The sequence below is a fragment of the Populus trichocarpa genome, chromosome 1 (assembly GCF_000002775.5).
Source record: "Populus trichocarpa isolate Nisqually-1 chromosome 1, P.trichocarpa_v4.1, whole genome shotgun sequence".
NCBI classification, from domain to species: domain Eukaryota; kingdom Viridiplantae; phylum Streptophyta; class Magnoliopsida; order Malpighiales; family Salicaceae; genus Populus; species Populus trichocarpa.
In genome coordinates this window covers 34,328,924-34,352,068 of record NC_037285.2, presented here as the reverse complement: position 1 = coordinate 34,352,068, position 23,145 = coordinate 34,328,924, and the positions used below count along the sequence as shown (strand labels likewise).

General features: G+C 33.5%; 3 protein-coding genes and 1 long non-coding RNA gene across 9 annotated transcripts; 2 read left to right on the top strand and 2 right to left on the bottom strand.

Moving 5' to 3' along the window:
- Window positions 1-1,069: 1,069 nt before the first annotated feature.
- Window positions 1,070-2,128, bottom strand: LOC7467697 (TLC domain-containing protein At5g14285). Its single transcript, XM_002300049.4, has one exon. It carries the CDS (start codon window positions 1,846-1,848, stop codon window positions 1,105-1,107), a length of 744 nt encoding a protein of 247 aa, XP_002300085.2. The 5' UTR covers window positions 1,849-2,128; the 3' UTR covers window positions 1,070-1,104.
- Window positions 2,129-3,225: 1,097 nt separating this feature from the next.
- LOC7456210 (transcription factor GTE8) lies at window positions 3,226-9,510 on the bottom strand. Of its 2 annotated transcripts, none has more exons than XM_024582928.2 (11): window positions 9,198-9,510; window positions 7,454-8,843; window positions 7,323-7,371; window positions 7,087-7,221; window positions 6,157-6,230; window positions 5,950-6,022; window positions 5,292-5,372; window positions 5,086-5,201; window positions 4,912-4,978; window positions 4,621-4,751; window positions 3,226-4,534 (listed from the first exon to the last, which is right to left on the bottom strand). In XM_024582928.2, exons 2-11 carry the CDS (start codon window positions 8,687-8,689, stop codon window positions 4,265-4,267), a joined length of 2,232 nt encoding a protein of 743 aa, XP_024438696.2. In that variant the 5' UTR covers window positions 8,690-8,843; window positions 9,198-9,510; the 3' UTR covers window positions 3,226-4,264. The 2 variants fall into 2 exon arrangements, with proteins under 2 accessions (XP_024438696.2, XP_024438694.2); XM_024582926.2 differs by having other exon boundaries at window positions 7,454-8,750.
- A 1,509-nt stretch (window positions 9,511-11,019) lies between these two features.
- On the top strand, window positions 11,020-18,807 carry LOC7456211 (thymidylate kinase). Of its 5 annotated transcripts, none has more exons than XM_024594436.2 (8): window positions 14,740-15,410; window positions 15,550-15,598; window positions 15,741-15,792; window positions 15,943-16,299; window positions 17,224-17,335; window positions 17,422-17,481; window positions 18,061-18,165; window positions 18,486-18,807. In XM_024594436.2, the coding sequence occupies exons 3-8, from the start codon at window positions 15,761-15,763 to the stop codon at window positions 18,600-18,602; spliced, it is 783 nt and encodes a 260-aa protein (XP_024450204.2). In that variant the 5' UTR covers window positions 14,740-15,410; window positions 15,550-15,598; window positions 15,741-15,760; the 3' UTR covers window positions 18,603-18,807. The 5 variants fall into 5 exon arrangements, with proteins under 5 accessions (XP_052310014.1, XP_024450204.2, XP_024450215.2 ...); XM_024594447.2 differs by having other exon boundaries at window positions 15,741-15,796; XM_052454054.1 differs by lacking the exons at window positions 14,740-15,410; window positions 15,550-15,598 and adding an exon at window positions 11,020-11,036.
- A 349-nt stretch (window positions 18,808-19,156) lies between these two features.
- Window positions 19,157-20,424, top strand: LOC112326488 (uncharacterized). Its single transcript, XR_002980084.2, has 2 exons — window positions 19,157-19,762; window positions 20,127-20,424. It is a non-coding gene; the product is annotated as an uncharacterized LOC112326488 (long non-coding RNA).
- The last annotated feature ends 2,721 nt before the right edge of the window (window positions 20,425-23,145 follow it).

Below are 23,145 nucleotides of genomic sequence, written 5' to 3'. Positions count from 1 at the left end.
AGAAAAGCTTTACCACCGCTTTGACTCTAAAGACTGCTACTATTTCCAGCTATGAATTCTATAGAACAAGAGGCCGTAAAGATCACAGGTTGGATACAAAAAGCCAACTACATTTGCCTGCTTCCCCTTCGACACGGGCGATCTAATCTTTCCCACATTTGACTAATCCCATCAGAAATCAAGTACCTGTACAATTATTTTCCCTGACTAGATCACTAGTTCCTAGCTCAAATTCTGAAACTACTCTAATTCAGTTCTGCTCTTCTTTTTCACTCGTCTAATTTATTACAAAACGAAAATCTGTGATTCATTGAGGTTTCTGCAGCCAAAACTGTTCTTAGCTGCTCAAATTGTTTCAGCTGTTACCAAATTCCATACCAGTTTGGTCATATAAAAGTGGGGATCCAACATCTATAAACCTTAGCACCTGCCCACCCATTTTGAACATCAACATAAATGCCGTGAGAGGAAGGACAAAACGATGCAACTGCCATTCCAATCTGCCCATACTCAACCCCTTTTTGAGGAAAATTTCCCAATCATGCAACCACCCTTTTAAAGCCTGGGCCAGCCACTCCTACCCACTTCATTAATCTATACAGCTTTCTTGTTGGCCAGCTCCAACACCATAGTTAAATTTTTAGTTGTAGGTTTTTTTAAAAATTATTTTTAATATCAATATATATCTAAATGATTCGAAATATAAAAAAAAAATTAATGTTTTTCGAAAAACAAGGCCATACCTGTCACGTTGTATAAGAAGGTGGTTGGAAGTGATTTCACCCTTTTTTTATTAAAATTAAAAAATTTTTAACTTCAAATTAAATTTTACTATTATTTTGATATTTTTCTGAGAAATAAACACTTAAAAAAACAATCAACATCACACTTTTAAACACATTCAAACACCGTCTATGTATATCAGAGTTGCATTCACAAGAAAAGTTTTCAGATAATAACTAGTAAACAAATCAACTTAACCACCTAGAGCCCTACAGATAATTGCTACATAAATCATAGATTGCTTGCATTGAAAATGTAAAATGAAGGGAAATTTCTTGAGCCAAAATGAAGAAATGAAAACATAAATTTGAGTTTATTAATTTATGTCGATTTCTTTTCCAATTTAGCACTCCTTTCTCTGTACAATTGAACCCACAAATTGGTAACCCACAAAATACTAACACTAATAGCAATTACAACAACAAACAACCAAGAAACCCAAATCCATTTGGGAATTATACCACCATCAACCCCACTAATAAAAAACGCACCCATTTGATACACAAAATAAGGCCCCAAAATCCCTCTAACGACGGAATAAAAGGCATAAAATGGCAGAGACAAAAAATCATACACTTTGGCAGCAAACTCCACATCGATTCTCCTCGCATTGGCAAGTGTCCACGCGTTCTGACACGCGCTAGTCACCTCTGCAAGAATCAACAGCATCAGTACCGCGTAGGCGCCGCGAGCGACAAGGTAGCGGCAAGTGACGAATACAAAAAGAGTTGCCAAGTGATGCCCGATGAAAAGGATGTCACTTGGTGAGAAAATAAGGTAGTGAATAAGATCCATTAAGAAGTAGGAAATGCTATAGTCAAGGACCGAGGCTTCTGTTTTTGTGTTTAAGGAAGAGAAACCTCGGTTTGGGTTGGTGAATAGTGCGTGCGTCGCTAAAAACACCGCCGGTGTACCGTGAAATATAGAGATTAAGCAACTGGCTGCTTCGGGTCGGATCTTGGGACTCCAGTTACGGAAAACAAGAAAATGGGCTGCGAGGTAAATGGTGAGGAAGAAGGAGAAGAGGATAGGGAGGTCTGGGAGTGATTTGATTAGGGTTTCCATTATTTTTTGAACCTCTTTTTTAATGAATTTAGAGAGTGATTTAACACACACAAAATAGAGAGAGATTTTATAGAGAGGGAGGAGATTGATTTGGTGATGGTAGTGGTGGTGTTAGGGGAAGGGGGGCGTTTGGTGAGAGACTCTCTCTCACTTCTTTTGCCTTTTTCGTCCGTGCTTCTCGAGGAATTGAGAGCTTCAAGGTTTACAAGGGATTGTGAAAAAGGAATTCAAAAAACGAGGTCGTTTTAAAGCGTTCGCTATTATTTCAGGGTTGACTAGAAATTTAACCCGTATTATGCTAACGATGGAATTAATTTTTTTTTAATATAAAATAATATATGTGTTCTAAATATTTTTTTTAAAAAAATCTATACAAGAATTAGAATAACTTAGATAACTAGTTAAAATATAGTTATATAAAAATAAATATTTAAAATAATATTTTTTTATAAATATTTAGTCAAAAATATATTAAAATGATTCAAATTAATATGAAATAACTTCTTTATCTGCATATTAGATCATAAGAATATAATAAGTTTTTAGAAAATAAATTAAAATAAATTATAAAATTTAATTTTTAATAAATTCAAAGTTAAAAGATGAAATTGAAGAAAAATCAATAAAAAAAACAAATATAAATCAACCCGGGTTAACTTGTCAAACTCGTAACCCAAATAGTAAAATTAATAAGTGTTAGAAGATGAAATTAAAAATAATACAACTCGAGTTAATCAAAGTTAATCAGTTAAACATGTAATCCAAGTCATGCGATAAAAATAACCTTATAAAAAATAAATTAAAATAAATTATAAATTCTAATTTTAGATAAATTTTAAAAAAAAAATTTAAATCAACTTGTTAACCACACAATTCAAATCATTTCAAATCATGAGACTAAAAAAATCTCATAAAAAAATATAAAACTTAATTTTTAATAAATCTAATACTAAAAAAATATAAATAAAACTAAAAAATATATATTAATGTGGAGAGAGAATAAAATCTCCTCTGGTAATAAATATAGGTTATTTAAAATCGAATGAGAACGGAGAGTTATAAATAAGAGTTTTCGCATGTTCTCAGTATTATGTTGCAAACGCTTTTACTTTTCGTTTAAGAGTTTTAAAATGTATCGAATATATTTTTAATATAAAAACATCAAAATCATAAAAGAAAAAAACATGAATTTAATATATTTTTTTAATCAAACAGTTTTAAAAAACATCTAAAATCAAAATCCACTATACTCCGAAACAGTACAAATCTCTTATAATCTATTTATGATTCGAAGAATCGCAAATAATTTTAATTTCAAGAATCTCTTTGATTATTTTGAGCACAAATCCTTTCTTTTTTTTCTTTTTCTAGAGAGAGTTGAAGATATTTTTATTTTATTTTTTCTCATTTTCCCAATTTTTTAAAAAGAAGACCGAACTCGCAGCAAATATGATACATGTGATCGTTCAGCAGAAGACACTGGAATAAAACAACATACTAACAGCCCTCCAAGACTTAAAAGAAACCAGATTCCAAAAATGCTCAGCATAGGCTTTCTACATAACCAGGCCAAGAATCCAGAGGAACCAGAAATTCCATACTGTTGCTCCAAATGGTCAGTAGACATTCTGGCCACTCTAGCACATGGAAGAAGCAAGCTTACAGGCATCACCATATAATTGCAATCCCCCTCCCTGTCCACAGACATTACACTGAACTCTCACATTATCACATTGAAGGCATCAGAATCCCAGCGCATTATCCTCAGCCTCTATTAGACTTTGATCAAAAACCTAAAGGACATAAGTTTTTGGTTCGCATAACCTATAATCCACTCCACCTATATCAATTGCACACCAACCCAAAAGCCATAGAACTGATAGTAAGATCAATTACACCACCATTAGCATCAAAACACAATCTACCAAATGCGATCCCATCACCTTCAACCACAAAATTCCAACAACAATACTACATAGAGAAAACAGACTTCCCACCAAATTCCAAGGTCACCCAAAGAAAGTAACTTATAGCCTGTAATCATTAGATACCATATTGGGTTCACGTAGTTCCAAACTCAGCTCTCTCTTAGATAAAACCGAGTCTCAACACAACTCTCTGCTGCTTGCAACAAAGGTCTTTATGCTCTTGGGCAGACGCAGTGCACCAGATCAATCTTTCCATGGCCTACACACAAGCTCTTGTGTCAGGGTAAAATCCCATGTCGTGCATGAGTAGAATATTTATACATCCAGGCTGTCCATGGTCCTGTTCGCTATATCCAAGAGCCCATCTTGTAAAGTAAAGGACCCTAGTGGCCTGACAGCCATTCAGAATTGCTTAGGCGGTGATTTTTCCCCGATAAGAGGTCAAAACATTGCTTCTTGATTCAACATGACAAACAAAGAATCACAGTTCAGTCAATCTCTCCCTCTTCTACTTCATTTAAAGGATTTAAAACATTTAACGGTTCACCCTCTTCCTCCTCTTCATCATCTTTCATGAACAAACCAAGTTGTTCTAAGGGGTTACACGCCCCAAACTTGAACCCACCCAAGCCATCTTGTGAGGGATCTGGGCTCGTCTCATCTACAGAGATTGGTACATGCTCAGCAGGGACAACCCTGAGCATTTCCAGGTCTTCAAGAAACTGAGAGTTCTCATTAATTTCAACAGTCTTTTCCATCTGCACAATAAACATACTCCAATAAAATACAGAACACAGAATGATGAAGAAGCTACAGTTCTGCAGCATGAACTTCATGCTTTTACCTTCAGCAACGCCTGTCGCGCTGCCTCTCTTTCAAGCTCCCTCTTCCGTCTAGCCTCAGCCGCAGCTGCTGCCTCGGCTTGCCTTTGAGCATCTTCGGCAGCTTGTGCTTCAGCAAGCAACCTCGCTTTTTCTGGCCAGACAAGAATACATCATCAGCTTGGAGATGCTAATAAATTAAAATACACATTGATATAGTGCACACCACATGTTCACCCAAACATGCAACCAAGAGAATTCACACAGAACCACAGACATGATGTGAAAAGTTCAAAGGCAATTCAGAACAGAACCTTTCTTTTTATGCAGTTCAAGTTCCTCCCTCTCCCGCTGCAATTTCTGAGGATCCCCCTTGTCACCCTGATTCCAGCAAGATAAAATCAAATGAGATAAAATCCAAAAAATATTATTACACTGCACATGAACAAAAAGGTCAACTTTGAAGGTAGGAAAAATTTGTGCCAGACCTGTGAAAGTGACTTCTCTTTAGCTTTTAATATGGTATCGGCAAAACGGTTCTTGATCAAAGCATGCCTAATACGCTTCTCAAGAGAGACCTGGCTATCACTTGGAGCACTTTCCCCTAAGAATTTAGATGTTTATGAATTGATTAGTGATAAGATCCCCAAAACATAAAACAAAAAGAAAAGTCCTTCCATCCTCTTAAACTTACCATCTTGCTGGCAATCAGACTCAACAGAACTCAGCTTTTCCTGGGAAGTCTGTTCGAGCTGATCCAAACCACTGACAGATTCTGTACAGGACCCCAATTAGAAAACTTTAGGGATAAAAACAGGTAAGAAAATTTGCAGCACTACACCAGGAAAAACAACGTAAAAATTTGAGGGCATGCAAGATGCCTTCAATGAGCTCAGAAAGATATTATAGACATGTAGCTCAACCTTGTTATTTTTCTCTCGACGAAAAATTGAGAATATCAGATGCGCAGTTCAGTACAATTGCAGCTTTTTAACATTTTAAAACACAATTCAGGTATACATGAGCTCAAATAGAATTTGCATCAGCTTACAATTTCAGAACAATCCAAATAGAAACTATACCTAATAGTGGAGTTCAATTTCGTTTCCCCTAAAAGAGCTGGCATCAGAACAAGAATGAAGGCTAAGCATGTATGATAAATTATCTCTCACCTAAGGACTATCAAACAATAATAATGATGTGGCAGCCTAAAGCAAGGATATGCATGATATATTCCAAGGCTCAGCTTTTCTCTTTAAGGCTTGTCAACAAGAACTATTAAACATTGAAGTGTTATTTCTACTCGCATTTTGGAACATGCAAGAAAGCAGGATTTAGTAACAAATACTCACGATTCCTCTCGAGCTGAGCACCAGCATTTGTTTTGTTGCCTAATCGAGCTCCACAAACCAAGGTTTCAGAAACCTAAAGTTAAAAGGGAAATTAAATAACATTTTCCAAACAGAAAATAAAACAAGACAGACTGCTCTATCCAAATCATGAATGTTTAACAAAGATAGAATTAAGAATATTCAAAATTATTCAAACAAGCAATTCACCCTTGATGCATTTGGTGGACTTGAAACTTTTGCATTATCTGATTCACTTTGAGAAGAACTGCCAGAATCTGAATCTGAAAAGAATTGAAGAACAAATTACAAAGCTCTTTCACATGACTAAATAGACAAGTATGACCTGTATTCTTTTGTAAGGCAAATTATATTCCCCTTTAATTTAAACATTTAAACAAAAATTCTCTTTGGAAGTCGAAATGATTCATTACATGAGTAGACTTTTGTGAGCAAGAAAACATTAATTTTCTTGCAATACTGTTGCATTAAGTTACTGATATGACATCACTGCTTGTCAGTGTATTAAGGAAAGCCGTCTCCTAACCGAAATTTTCCATTACCACAGTGGACCGTCAGAATCACATTTTTTCAATCAATACCATAGGTGAATTCCTGTCCTTAAATCACTCATACACATGTAAATGATGATGGATAATGGATGATGGGAAACTCCCAGGGGGGTAAATCCAGGTACCCAGACCTTGAAAGATGATTCTAACAACAAAGCTAGGAACTAATTAAAGTACATGATCTGACAGGAAAAAAAAGATAAAGAACCATAAATCTCACTGAAGCATATCTATGAAATAAAGAAGTTTGACAATTGCAATTTCCATAACCCTTACTCCAAGTTAGTTTCATTATTTCCATCCCTCTTCACTTAAAAGTTTCAACTTCACAGGTTTACTCCCCAGTATTCAAAAACATCAGTAAGAACATAAATCTATTAGGAAGCATTTAGTGAGCAAGAAATTAGAACTCTAAACGAGTACTCATTAACATGTTCTCTTCCAAATACACATCAATCGTGCATATTCTTTCACCTTTGTGGGGATTCTTGGACAAGATTTTGGATATAAAACAAAAATTTTGAAGCACAAACAAAAAAAAAACATAGAAGGGCAAACTTTTTTTTACCACTGGAGCTATCTGAGCTGATTTTGCTGCTCTTATGGCCTGTATCCTTTTCCTTTTCTATCTCCACAGGTTGATAGCTTGAAACAGGAGGCCCGTTGCCACCAATGTCAATTTCCTCATCTCCCAGGTCATTCCCTAAACACACAGCCCACCAGAATCAAGTGAACAAGAGGTTCCAATGTGCAAGCCTGAAAGCAGATTATCATCAACTGTGACAAAGTGTAATAGAAAATAACCTTTTTTCTGTTGCATGGATGAATTGCTTGGCCCAGATTCATTCAATAGCTGTGACAAAAATAGACAATTGCTGTCATACACAAAAAAGGCAGGAGAGTTCTGGTTAACCAGTAAGCCAACAGTAAGATACCTCTATTTCACAAGGTTCCCCTCTGGTTTGATTCTTTCGTTTCTCTTGCAAATAGTCATCTAGGAGCTTCCGCAATGTGAACAAGGTGTCATCACTGAGTTCATCAATATCTATCTCAATTTCCTCCTCTCCACCATGCCTCCCACTTGAACAATGTTCCCTCAAGAAATCAATAATATTTACAGGCATTTCTCCCAACAAAGACTCCAATTCTCTACCTAAATTGAGCCTCTCTTCATCTGTCATTCCTCGCTTTCCAGGCTCTGGCATAATGTCATGTTGGAAAGAGGTTACTTTTCTCTTTTTTGCAGGAGATGTTTCAGCAGTTTCAAAGTCTTCGTGAGGACCTGAATTTTCCTGCAAAACTTCACCACCAGCCCTTGGTAATTTCTTCTCAATAGCTTTCCATCTCATTTCAAAAAATTTATTAAGAGTATCTGCCATAATGTAGGCATCAGACCCTTGTGGATTGTACACCATAGCATTTTTGAAAGTAAGCCTCACATCAGCCATAAACTCCAAAGGGCTTGAGTAAGCACCAGAAGATATCTTGCTCTTTATGGTTCCCAAATCCATTGGATTCTTAATAACAGTGTAATAATCCGGGATGTTCAACTTCACAATATCAACTGGGCTGTTGAAGACCCAACCGTATTGATGAGACATCAACCGTTTCAACAGCGTCTCACACTGTTTCATCAATATTATATTTGGAGTGATTGGTGTTGTCTGTCTTGAAACTTGTTTTGCAGACTTAAACCTTCCTGAATTACCCCTATTCCATACACGTGACTGTCCTGTCAGATTCACTTTCTTCCCAGGCCCAGAGGTCATAACCGAAGACTTCCTAAAAGTTTCTATCCGAGGCCTATTTGTTCCATTGCTACAACTAAGAATGTCACTGGAAGATGACAGTGTAACACCATTTGTTCTCTGTAAATCAACTCTCTTTTGGAGATTCCTTACTTGTTCAAGTTCCCATCTCAACCTTTGTTCTAAATCCTTCCTTTCAGATGGTGACAGGTGCGATGGAGAAAATATCTGCACAGGGACACCAAAAGTGTCCTCTTTGTTGGAATTTAACTTGCTAAATTTCCGCCCAGGAGCACTAGAACCCTCAGATACTGTAATCTCCGTGTCAATCCTTCCTGAACTAGCAGAACCCTCAATTTCACCTGCTGTGTGAAATCTACTTCTATGATACCTTCCACTGAATTTACCTTTCTTTGCCATCATCTTAGCCAATAACTAAAATCCAGTACTTCTTTTGTTCGTGGGTTGGTTTAATTACCCAACTCTGCATAAATAAATCATGGGAACAAAATTATCCCCCGAGAATTTTAAATACTGTCATTATCTACTTGTACTTCTCGACAATTACACAATTTAACTGCAAAACAATTTTCTAAATTGCATTACTTTATTGGGTTGAAATATTCATGTCTTGAAAAACAATGAATCAAGAAAAAGATTTTTGCTTCCCTTTCGATTTCCCCATTACTCCCAGCAACAAAAATATGGGTAAAATTAACCATAAATAACATTTAAACTTACTTAAAATTAAACCGCAAAATTAGAGCTGCTTAGAGTTCAAGTCAATAAGGATTTCAGTAAATTTCAAATTTATCCGTTCAAAATTACAAAAAAATATATAGGAATTAAAAAAAAACCTTAATCCTAATTGCAAGACCAATCATATAAAATTAGAGAAACAAAACCCTAATAACACTAAAAAGACATTTACCAGTTGCTATCTCTTCGCTGCTCAATGAATGCGAAACGATTCACCGACACAAACCCCACTAGAAGCTGACGATATATACTAATTAACGAAAGATTTACAGAAACTAATCATAAAAACAGAACCCTATATTAACGAAACCCCGAATCTAGCCAAATCGAAGCAACTAGAAGAGTGACTTTGACTAACTGAAATCAACGGTTGAAACTAGATCACGAGTCGAAGAGACAACGCTCTGAAAAAAACCTAGAGAGAGAGAGAACATCTTTTTTTTCAATTTTTTATTTTAGAGAGAAAAGAAGAGTTTGGAAGAGTCTGCTTGTCACTGCCTGCTTATAAATAGGGTCATTTGGACATATAGCGGCCGTTGGATTTTCTGTTTTTATAATTGGACGGTTTTAATGTGCTTATATCTCACCCGTGGGATCTAATACCAGTGCTTGGGATGGAATATTAATTACTATCTAGTTTAGGTTGTCTTTTCTCTGGGCAAAATTAGCAAATTAATAATGAGTGGCGGTGATAGTGTCACGTGCGAAGTACATTAAGGATTCAGGAGTTAAATGTGATTGGATAGTAATGTATGACGTGGACTATTAGAAGTGATTTATTGGATGGAAAGAGCTGCGTATAACGGGCATTCTTGTGTATTAACTTTTCTTTGGAAGCTACTAGATATAAACAACAATACAACATCGATGACCTGCGCTTCATAGCAGCCGGTTGCCGGTTAAAATATTTTAAGCACGCAAAACGGATATTTAGATAATGATAACTTTTTTAAATAAATAAATAAAAATATGATATTTGAGTTATTAATTCCATTGGATCTAATAAAAATAAGTAATTTAATAATTTAATTTTAACTATAAGAATAATAGTAGATAAATTATAAAAAAAATATTTGACAACAATTAACTAAAAAAAATGAGTCATCAATATCATACCCCGGAAAAAGATGAAAAAAAAATTATTGGAAACCCACAATATTCCATTATGAACATCGTTCATCGTAAAAAAAGCTTATTGAGATGATTCAAACCCAACAATAAAAGTTTGGACAACAACATTAGAAGAATTCGCATGGATCGCAAGAGCAACGTCCTAAAATAGTAAGTTGAATAAAACAAAATGAAATGAGCATTTGTTGTGTTAAATAAATCAATTATATTTAATTCAATAATAGAATTTATTTTAAAAAAATAAATTTAATAAAAAAACAATAAATAAAAAGATATGAGGTGACCAATTAAATAAATAAAAAGAGAATGATGAAACTAAGGTCATAAAAAGCATGAAAATCAAAACTTGCTTGTTCACCATTTTCATAAGTAAATAATATTTTTTATAGTAAATAATATTTTATTCTTTATAGTAAATAATAAAGAACAAGAAATAAAAAAGAATGATGGAACATTTTATTCTTTATAGTAAATAATATTTTCCCTTTTCATAAGTAATAATTCTATCTCATTACATGTTAGTCTTGCTATTAGCATGGAGTCGTCTTTGATTCCTTTCGAGTTCACCATTGTTGCTTCCTAAATGGTGTAAACACTAGCTTTTATGCTCCTTCTTCTCTATTGTTATTAACTTGCTCATTCTCAAGTCATTTTGGAAAATCAAAACTCACTTTCAAGGTATGCCTTTTGATATTTGTTTCCTTTAATTTCATTTCAATTTTGCTCAATCTCTCACTCTAATTAGGTTTTTATTCATTTTGCTTCAATTTATTACTTGTATTTTTTGGATTTGCTTTGCTTCCTTTAATTTGCAGGCTAGGCTCAAATCCACTCTTAAAGCTCTTGATATTTCAACCATGGTCAACTAAACTAAAATCAGGTGCTTTAGATCTAAAATGATGGAAAGTTATTTTAGGCGTTGAAGGAGGAAAATTTAATAAGCATTTTATGTGTGTATACTATATGTAACTATCATACATGAAAAAATAATCCATATAAATAGAAACTATATATATATAAAAGTATTCCATATGAAAATTTTAAGAAACATTTCATGTAAATATAAGCTATATATATAGCTATTCCACGTGGAAAAGTTAAGAAACATTTAATGAGGATGTATATTATATATAAAAAAAATATGAGGTAAAATATTCACAAATTAACTTTATTTTTTTTATTTAATATATATATATATATATATATATATATATATATATATATATAAAGGTCAAGTTTTACCTAGATTACATTGAGTTACCCGAGTAGGGTTGACCTGACGGGTCATTCGGGTTTTACTACGCTAATTGCAAGCCTGAGTTTAAACTATTTAAAACTTGGCCAAGGCCTTGGGTCACCCAGATCCTGAGTCAACTTGTCGGGCTGGGTTTTACATTCATACACAAGAGTACAAAATGGATATGCCATCACTATCGAACATTCTCACTTTTGGTTCCATATAAATACCCAAACTTAACACTGCCCAAAAGGAGGATATTTCTTTTTTTTTTTTGGCAAAGAGGAGACTAGAGATCATTACAAAAAAAGAAACTAAAAGGACTTAGTATTTTCCTGTAGCATGTAAAAAGAATGAATATGGATTTAAGTAGTGTAATAATGATTTTATCATTTATTGCTCTTAACAATTGCCTTAACATTGAGGGTAAAATTGTCTTTTCAAAGGGATTTAAATGTCATTTATGGATTGATCAGATATATTTTTTTAATTTAACTTTAAAAATACACAGTAAAAATGTTCTTTTGCCCTTGAAATCTAAAAAAAGGGGGTATTTTATTAAGGGTTTTTTTTTGTGTTTTTTTATTTGCATAGTAAAATAACGCTTATACCCTTTAATGCTTAGAAAAATGACCTTGCAGAGAGGGTTTTATTTGTCTTTGTATTCTTTTTGTATAGTAAAATTACGTAGTTAACCTTTGACTTTTCAAATTTAAAGAATGACCTCGGAGGACATTTTTGTCTTTGCACCATGGTTGTTTTGTAATAATGGTGTGCCCTTGGGGCTTTTTTTGTAATTCGTCTTATTAAAATATTAATAAATCAGTAAAATATGCTGACACGTGCCATGCACGCGTCGGCACGTCAGGGTCCTCTGTGCTATTCCAGAGACACATGAGGACAATTATGGTGGCTAGAAAAACCCAATCGTTGTCTCATCCGATGCATAAGGATGTGGTGCAGCTGTTGGGGTGGCGTGTTTGCCAAGACGAGCGGCGGTTCGGTGAAGATGAGTTTTTTCTCCTGCCCTTCATTTCTCTCTCTTGGCTTTAGTTTTCGTGCTAGACTTTTAAAAATTTAGCCGCGTCCTCCATTTTATATTTGTTTTGGGTTTGGATCTCATTTTTTTTTTTATTTCTATTTGCTTTGATTTTAATGCTTATTAAAGTTTATTTTTTTTCAATTTTATCCATATTCACATTTTATTTAATGTGCTTTTTTTGTATCCAATCTAGTCCTCATTCTTTTAATTTCTTTTTTTTTTATCCTTTGCATTTATTTTATTTTTTTGATTTTGTCCAATGAATTTTAATTTATTTTATTCAAATTTTGATCCTCATTTTTTTTTCATTACTCCTTTTCTATCATTTTCTTTATTTATTTTGTTTTCAATTTAATCTCTAATTAGTTTCTTTCAATTATTTTTGGTGTAAGATTTAGTCCTCATTGTTTTTATTTTTTATTTTTTTTATAATTGAGGGTTTTGCTTTGTAATTATTTCTGCCTTTTATAAGGTTGTCTTGTTTTCGTGATCCAGTCCACCAGTTTTAATGATTTACTTAGTATAAGTTCATTTTTTTAAAACTCTTTTTTAGATTTTTTTTTGTTTGACATTGACTTATTAGGCTATGAGTTTTGTGATTTGTTCAACATTTTTTTTATTGGGTTATCCCCATCTCATATCTCAGGTTGCAAGGTAGTCGAGTTAACATGGGTTGACTCAGTTTTTTTAAAAATTGATTTTTTATTCAATTTTATCCTTTGCCATTAAATTATTGACCCTTAAGCATTGTTATTTTTTCCACCTTTCTTTATGCAGGGTTATCCCGGGTGCAGGATGATCAAGCATCTTAACATCCCTTCCACAAATAAGCGATGCGTCTAGTTCAATAGTGGTTGAAGTGGCGTATGTAGCCTTTTGTTTTTTCCCCCACTCTCCTACTTGATTTTCATGTTGGTCTTAAAAAATATCAAGTCAACCCCTAGGGTTTGTTATACTTAAGATTTCATCCTTATTCTCTTCATTATAATTTTTAAATAATTTATGGAATTAAAGGGTTTTTCCAATTTCAACATTGTTCTCTTTATTGCAATTTTTTTCTTAAAATACTTTATTAAATTAAGATTTTTTTTTTAATTTCACCCCAATAGATATTTTCACCTATCAAATTTGATTCATGTTCTTTTTATTGCTATTTTTTTGGATGGTTTTTGCAATTGTTTTTGTTTGGCAATTTCATTATTCTTTTTTTTTCCTGTCAAATCTAACTTTTTTTTATTATTGTATTTTTTTGACCTTGCAAGATTTTTTTTATTTCATTCTTCAACATTTAATTGGATGGGTGTTAAACTTCTTAGTTGAGTCTGAGTCTAGAATTTAACGATTTATAGGTTTTAAAAATTGACTCTAATTTATGAAGTTGACATGGACACGGGTTTTTGTGGTTTTTTCACTTTTTTAAAGTTTTTTTTTCCATCCTTTCCCCTCCTATTATTTTTTATTCGTTTTCTATGAAATTTTTGTAGTCAATTTTAAAATAGTATAGGTCGCTTTACTTTTAGTTTTTTTGGTCTTTGTTAAATTTAGATTTTCCAAAAAAATTTTGTTTTTGAATTGAATTGAATTAATTGATTTCATCATCCAACATTTAATTTTTTAGGCGTTGAGCTCGGGTCAAGAATTTAATGGATTGCGGATTTAAGAGTTTAACCCGGGTTTACCAGATTTGTATCGTTTTGATATTTTTTCTCCGATGAAAAATATGGTTGGCTCTATTTTAGTTTTTTATTAAATTAAATTTATTGATTGCATCCTGACATTTAAGGTAATACTTGAAGGAATTTTGTTTTTAATTTTGTTTTGAAAATTGGTATTCTTTCTTCATTTATCTTTTTTTTTCTATTGAGTTATCTTGGTATCATGTCTCAAGTCATGAATTCAACAGGTTCATCAGGTTTGGCTTGACCTTTTTTTTTCATTGCTTTTTAATATTTTTGAATCTCAAGTCAATGATCATAATCTTGAATTTTATTTTATTTTTTTTAAAATATACATCGTTTTGATATTTTTTTTATGATAAAAAAATAATAAATCCGCAGTATATTATAAGCTATCTATAAAATAATGATTGTCCTATTAGTTCTACTTGCGAGTTTTGATAAGTTACTTGATTTTGCTAATGTTATGTTTTTTAATTTTTTTTAATGATATTGAGTCATAATGTTTTTTTACGCTGCTAAAAAAAAAAAAAAATCAGCACAATCCACGGCAAATCACAGCCATGTATCTAGTACATACCACCTGATCTCTCGCTGCCACATTCAAAATCCAAACACCCCCCCTAAAAAAAAAATAAAACGTTTTTTTTTTAGACTAAAAAAATCAAAATCACCCTGCAGTCTTCTTGCTCCCGCCACGAGCCATCCTCAACAGCAACCAGCCTCCTTCTCTCCCTAGTCGCCACCTTCACCAGCCCTTGACCATACAATCTCCATCTTCCTCTCGCCATCTCCTCTCAATCGTGAGCTACTGTGACCCAAACACCATCAGCCACAACAACCCAAAACCAGCCACCATCAGCAAAACCGACCTCCGCTGACCAGAGCCGCCTCTTTCCTTTCCTTGGTCTCTGCCTCAAAACCGACACTTTTTTTTCTCTCCATAAAACAGAGACCACGGATCTCCTCCAAAACAACCTCCACAGCAGCCTCTTCCGCGCAACTGACACCACCAGCCGACACCAACACCTACACCGCGACAACCATCCAACGCCGCTCACACCTGCAACTGCAACAAAAAAAGAGAGACTGAGATAGTAGAGAATCGGGAAGAAGATAAAATATCCCGTGATTGTTGTGGATTTTTATTTTTGCAGGTGATATTGATTCTCACTGCAGGCACATCTCGTTCTCTTTCTCCGCGCCGTTTCTTGCTTCTGATGTTAAAAAAATTCCCAATTTGAATCCGGTACTCAATAGCCCATCGAAGCTTTTGGAAAATCAAAACTCACTTTTACGGTATGTCTTTTGATCTCTTTTTTCCTTTAATTTCATGTCAATTTTGTTCGATCTCTCACTCTAATTAGGTTTTTATTCATTTTAAAACAATTTATTACTTGTAATTTCTGGATTTGCTTTGCTTCCTTTTCATTTGCAGGCTAGGCTCAACTCCACAAGCACGGGCAACTAAACTAAACTAAAATCAGGTGCCTTTAGATCTAAAATGATGGAAAGCTATTTTAGGCGTTGAAGGAGGAATACAACGTGATTTGAGATTGATTGCCTTTATTTAGTTAGTGATTTGGGTTTAAACCCAACGTTTTTTTATTTGCTTTGTTGACTGTATAGGCTATTAAGTTTGGAGGGACATGATACATGCCTGCTATTTTACCAAGGCTTTGTATGTATATATTTTCTCACCTATTTTTTGCTTCTTTTTTCCTATCCTTTTTTAAGTTATAAGAGCAACTGCGATTGTTTGGGATTTGAAACTTCTCCTTTACTGTCAATATGCTATTATCTAACCTATTTTTACATACATTGCATTTAGAAATTTGAGGGCTTTAACAGCAAGGAGGTTATTGAGTTTTGGCCTTGACCATCCCAACAAGTGTTGTGTTAGCTCAATAAGAATGGAATCCAGTAGTAATTGCAACCTGAGGGCTAGCAGCAGTGAGTCAAGAGGTGCCTTGATAGTTTTAGAAGGATTGGATCGTAGCGGAAAGACTTCACAATCTAGTAGATTACTGTCTTACTTGGAGGGACTAGGGCATTCGACTGAATTATGGAGATTTCCTGATAGGAGTACTAGTGTTGGACAAATGATATCTGCATATCTTTCGAACAAGTCACACTTGGATGACCGCACGATCCATCTCCTTTTCAGTGCAAATAGATGGGAAAAGAGGTATGTTTTATTATCACGGGTTGCATGGATTGCCTATATTTATGAGAATTTAAGCTGACCTCTAGCTTTGGTGCTTTTTTTTTTTTTTTTTTTGGGGGGGGGGGGGGGTTAATCAGGTAGCAGTATACTCTCTTGGTTTCTCCAGGCTATCTGGGACATTCTTAATGTGCATCTCAAAAAAATAAGCAATTTTGTACCCACCTTGGTTTCTATTAGGGGTTATCCATTGTCTAAATCTCCTTTAGCTTGACAAAAACAATAAGAAAATGCATGCGCAAGTGTGTTTCATAATCCCCCCCCCCCTCCTATTTTTTAAAGAGTTAAATTCCAAGAAATATAACTACTGAATGGCCCTGTTCTCCTCAGTCAGAATTGGCGAGTAATCGAAAGAGGAAAAAACTGAAGATTTATTCCCCAAGACCCTCTTTCTTTCCAACTACTGGCCAAGGCAAACTTGGCCAGTCTTCAGCTTACCTGCTTCCCTTTCAGGTCTATTTTTTGCGTGTACCAATTGAAGTATTTTGAAATAGACTGAAGCACTTTTCTTAGCAGGAGGTAAAAAATCCTCTTTTGGTGACGGTTAAATATTTGAGATTTGTTATATTAAGCTTCCTTGAATTCGTGGTTGATGCTCAAAATTTGATCAAATAAGATTTCATTGGAAATGTGTTCTAAAAGTTTAGCATAATGGCTTGTTCGATGACACAACCATGTTCTTGAGGTTTGGATGATGATACGCTTTGCTGTTTAGAGTAACTGTTGAGGTTTCACTTCCCAGAATTTTGATTCCCAGAAATTTTGCCCTTATTCATGAAAGTGCACTTGTATCTTCTTAAAATCTGTTGTATGGGAAAAAGAGTGGTACATGTCACATAAGCATGGGCTCACATAGTTTTAAAACATGTATTTGGAATGGTTTTGCAGATCATTGATGGAAACTCAACTGAAAAATGGAACCACTCTTGTTGTTGACCGTTATTCTTATTCTGGAGTGGCCTTTTCATCTGCAAAAGGACTTGATATTGAATGGTGCAAGGTGAATTCAAATTGAGTTTTTTTTGAAAGGTGCTTTGTCTTTTGTGGTTGTCAAGGTGAATTCAATGAGATGATCTTAATTTGCAGGCACCAGAGGTTGGCTTGCTGGCTCCGGATATTGTTTTGTACCTTGACATACCACCAGAGGTGAGCTGTAGACCACAACCATTTTCTCTAGACGTGGAATACTGCTAAGGTTTAAACATGATCACTCTAGATGTCAGAAACTGAGACACCCCTAATAAAGCAGACCTTTTCTTCTAGCAGGACTTTCCTGCTGAAAATTAACTGGCTTTGATGGTTTCTAATTGCAGTTGAGTGCCTATAGCTATATCAAAAAATACCATGAGCATTTGTGTGGCCATTTGATATAAGACTGGTTTGGTATATTATGTCAGACACACACCACATACATAGATCTTCTAGGGGGTCATGGAAAGTTATAGTAAATGAACACTCAGAAGACACGAGGCATAATCAATATTGTAGATACACCATTTTTAAATGGTGTTTAACTGATAGGAATGAAGTTTGCCTAACTGCTGGAATATGGATAGTAATATATTGGTTTCCTTTCTTCCATCTAGAATCATTGACTTAGAACATGAAATGAAAACTTTGTTTCTTTCATTATTAAGGTTCAGGATTTGGGCTTCTGTACTTGGTGAACTATCTTTTTTTCTCCGAATAATTCCTAAAACTATGATGTTAATTCTAAATCATCAGAAAGCTGCTGAAAGAGGAGGCTACGGAGGTGAAAGATACGAGCAACTTGAGTTTCAGAAAAAAGTTGCAAAATGCTATCAGGCCCTGTGTGATTCCTCCTGGAAGGTAATTCTTTCTTTTTACTGTAATAATCAGACCTGCATATAGCTTCTTGATTTTGATGCTATCGGTTATCACCTTCAATCCTGAAGCCTTTATTTAACACAAGCTTTCATTATCCTTCTCACCTAACATGGGCACTTTTGAAGTTACGCGGAAGTTCCCAAGCAATGCATATAAGTTATAATTACTGCTGGCTTAAGTGTCTTACCGCCCTCATACTGTTCTACAATATAAATTCGCTCTCATTTTCATTTCCCTAGCTTCCTTTCCCACAAAGTAGAAGCTTGTTCTGAACACTAAATGTCGGTCTGATATGATTGCAGGTCATTGATGCTTGCCAACCCATTGAAGATATTGAGAAACAACTGCAAGATGCTGTCCTGGATCATGTCATGGCATGTGAAAGAGGGAGACCCCTCTCCTATCTTTGGCCTCGTTAATTTTTATATTGGAGGATGGTTTTAAATGCTTATCTGACAAAGGCAACTCAAATGTTCGATGATGTGTGGTTGGTTGTGTTTTATAATTCGTGTTCAAATATTGTTTTCAGCCTTCCTTTTCCTTATACATGGATGATGGCATAACATTATGGTTTATTTTTCATCCTGAGCTAACGTCTGGTAATATAGTTATCTCTTTTGCTTTGATGTTGTGTGGATCATTGCAGGCCTTCCTGGTTGTGAAATGATAAACAGTTTCCATTGGGTTATGGTTTTGGTTTGGGCCCATTAGTTTTGTGTTCTGAATAAGTAAGCTTTCTAGTTCTGGATCTTAAAGTCCACTTGTCTATTTCCTGACCCCTGTTTGTCGTGCAGTTACGATAATCAGGTGGCCTACTGGAATGCCATCCAAGTGTCTTCAAAATAATCTATATTTAAATTAAATTTAAATGAAAACTAAAACATCTTATGGTTTTACTGTAACCTCTATTTGGATTGTAATAGTGCATCATGTGCTTTTGTTTTATTTGATTTTTCTATCACTGAACTTTTTTTTTTCTTCAATTTGATCATTTTACATTAGATTGTGTTATGTGATTTGTTTCGATTGGCTTGGTATAGAGTTCCTCCTGGCGTCGGGAAATAAACTCAATATTCAGTTGATGCTTGATTTGTCAAATACTTCAAAATTTGTGACAATTATAGCCTTTCAAAATCAATTATAGCCTTTTGAATATCATTGTTAAAATTGTGTGGATAGTTATTGAGGAGTCTGATTCCACCTCACTTTAAAAGAACATCACTTCGTGAAATCTGCAATTAAACAAAGGGCTAGTTCTTCATGAAAATTTCATAAAACATAAATTGGGGCTTACACATATCTAATACCTAATGGTAAAGGTAAAAGACTGTAATTGAAACAAGAAATCATGAAGGCATTCATAAAAACTTAGTTTCATTTGTTATTAAAAGTTGGAATTTGGTCTTATGTACTCGTGAACTTTTTATTTCCTGAAGAACTCCTCAAACTACGATGTTATTTCTAAATCACTAGAAAACTGCAGAACGAGAAGGCTAAGGAGGTGAAAGATACAAGCAACTTGAGTTTCAGGAAAAAAGTTGCAAGAGGCGATCAGGCCTTGAGCGATTCCTCCTGAAAGGTAATTTAATTTTTCACTTTTACAGGCCCCTTGATTTTGAAGCTATCGATTATGTCACTTTCAATCCTACCATGAGATGATGGCCTGGAGGCTTTATTTAGAACAAGCTTTCGTTATCCGTTGCACCTCTGTATTGTGTTTTCTTAAAAACAAAAGGTCTTAAGGGTAAATGGAGTGGAAGTTCGCAAGCCATGCATGTAACTACACTTGTCCTGAGTGTCTCACCATTGTCGTACTGCTCTACAATATAAGTTTTTTATCCTTTATTTTCATTTCCGCAGCTTTCTTTCTTCACACAAGTAGCTGCTATAGGCAATTTAGAAGCTTGTTCTGGGCACTAAATGTCGTCATGATATGATTGCAGGTCACTGATGCTTGCCAACCTATTGAAGATACTGGGAAACAAATGCAAGATGCTGGACTTGATCAGGTGAAAGGAGACCTCTCTCCTATCTGTCCTTGTTAATTTTTATTGTGGAGGCTGAATTTAAATGCCTATTTGACAAGGCAACTCAAATATATGATGTGTGTCTGTCTTTTATAATTATACGTTTGAATAATATTTTCACCTTTTTTTTTAATCAGAAAGAGTGTTTCTGAGTTTTATATTTAGCTTCATTAACATATTGGAACTTGTGCTAGAAAATGTTTTTTTCTCCCCTTCATATGAGATATAAAGAACATTATTTTTACTTTCTTTAGAAGAAATGAGAGAGCTCGAAATGAAAAAAGAAAACTGAAGATATAAAAAAAAAAACCTATTTCCTACAACTAAACCAAACGCGCTCTTAATTTTTTCTACACCATCATTGTCTAATGAATAATTTGAATTGATATAATATTAAGAGTGTGTTTGGTATTGCGGTAGCTGTTGTGGTTGTGGTTTAAAAAAGTTGTTTTATAAAAAGTACTTTTAGTTGAGGTTGGTTTGAAAAAATAGATGTTTGGTTAAAACTGTGGTTAAAATTGAGGTTGAAGAAAAAGTAGTTTTAATGTGTTTGGTTAAAAAAATGCTTTTCAAATTGAGGTTATAAAATTATATATATATATATATATATGATTTTTAACTTAAATATTGTAGATTTAACTACTGTTATTACATCATGAAATAAATAATATTGAAATCAAATATTTTTTATCATCATGAAATAAACTATGTGCAATATCATTATATACGAAATCTATCCAATAAGGACTATATTTTTCATGGTTTCTTAAGCGCGCAACAACAAAAACTGAATTTTTTAATTTATGTAGTGTTATTAAATAATAAAGATTGTGATATCTTTATTATTGGAATTGCAATCAAATTCCACAAATGCTACGTCATCATGCGATATCTTTTTAATTTATGTAGTGTTATTAAATAATATTAAATACTAGTTTTTCGAGTACAACACAATTTTTTTTAAAAAATTTACAATTTCATTACAGTACGAGTAAATTTAATTCACCTTAAACTAATTTTTTTTAAAAAAATATTGTTCATGATTAACTGCACTGGTGTTCGGGAAAAAAAAAACTAAACTTTTCTCATTGGTTTTTTTTTTATTAAAAAAACTGAACATTGCGACAGTGGACCCTACCGAGCAAAATCAGGTTTGTTTCCTTTACCAAACATAAAAATGTGTGGCTGCGGGTGAACCTCAGCATCTAAGTGTTTGAACATTAATGACTATTATAATTGAGTACTTAATTATGCTTTATTTTCTTTTAAATTAATGTGAACAAATTTTATAAACAAAATAAGATGGTTTTTTTTACGGCTTAAGTTGTAATAGTGAACTGGATAATATAATATTTATATTTTCTTGAATCCAATATGATATTAATATAATACACATATAGATGAATAATATTTATAATTTTATCATTTAGTGTATACGCGCGCACACTCTTCATATATATAATTTTAATTTTTATTAAATAATAAATAATAGTAAAAAAAATGAATATCCATATAATACTCTGAAACCTAATAAATAAAATATAACTATTTAAATCTTATAACCAATAGATAATGAATAATATATGAATTTAAAAAAACTCGACACATCGCCATCCCTAAGTCGATCGCAAGCAAAAAATAGAGATTTTTGTTTTCCTTTAATCCTTTTCTTGAAATTGACAAACCAAAATATATTTTATGCGTATTTGGTATTGTTGTGTGCTGTGCTTTTTACTTGAAAAGTATCAAAATAATTTTTATTTAGATTTTTTTTATTTTTGATATCAGCACATCAAAATTATTAAAAAACTAAAAATACATCAAGGCAAACACATTTTCGAAAAACACCCAAAACACACCTTTTTCATTTTACTTCTCTCTCATGCTATCTACCTCAACACCAATATATACAAAATCAATCAATCCTTAACCCTAAAAAAGTTTATAAGAAAACAAATTGTTAGGATATTCTTCACAAGTTACTAGAAAAAAAAAAGGAGAAGTAAAAGAAAGAAAGGGGAGGAAGAACTAACAAATTACTTAACTAAGATTACTTTTTATTGCTTGCTCATTATTTATTTTTGCATAACTAAGTTCTTGACTAACTAATAAACTAACTTCTAATTATGCTTCCAACTAACTCTAATTGTTAACTAACTTTCAATCAGATAGAACTATTAGCAATCACATGTTGAAATTAACCTTCAAAATTATTTTTACCACTGTGCACTAGTTGTTTAAGTTGGTGTTAGTGCCCTTCTTAAATCTTTAATATTATAACAATACCCTTTATATTAAGACATTTTTCCCTTAAGAATCCATATTAAAATTTAGAAATTGCTTGTTTAATTCCTCCAAGTCTTCCTACTTAGGATTATTATGAAACAAGTTAAAGCATTTGGTTGATTCCATGATATTAACACTATTACCATTTATTTCATTTGTGAAAATAAAGGGGATTTGTTATCCACCAATATCCTTGGCTTCACAAGGAACTTGCGATTAAAAAACTCCTTAAATATTAATTACTCAATAGGATTTTAGCATAAAAGGCTTCATCCTATATCCACATAATTTGGATGTAACTCCTTTAATGTTTATTGTGGAAACCTTAGCTCTGTAAATGTTAAAATATCATGGAAAGGTTGATATTGACTATTGCTAATAAATGGAGTTCTTTTTGGCACAAAAAAAATTAGCCTTGAAATTCAACTAAACCTTAATATAAAAGTGTTTAATATCCAAATAGTCCTCCCAAACATTGGTCAATCTTTTATAGTAAAAAGCATACATCTCCTTAGTGATCTCTTTAAGCTTGCACAACTAGATAAGTTTCTGCATGTTAAGGAATTGCCACCCATGAGGAATATCCTTATTCTTCTTTTTCTTGGATTCTTTTTTGGTTCATCATCCTCATCAACTTGTTACAAGATTA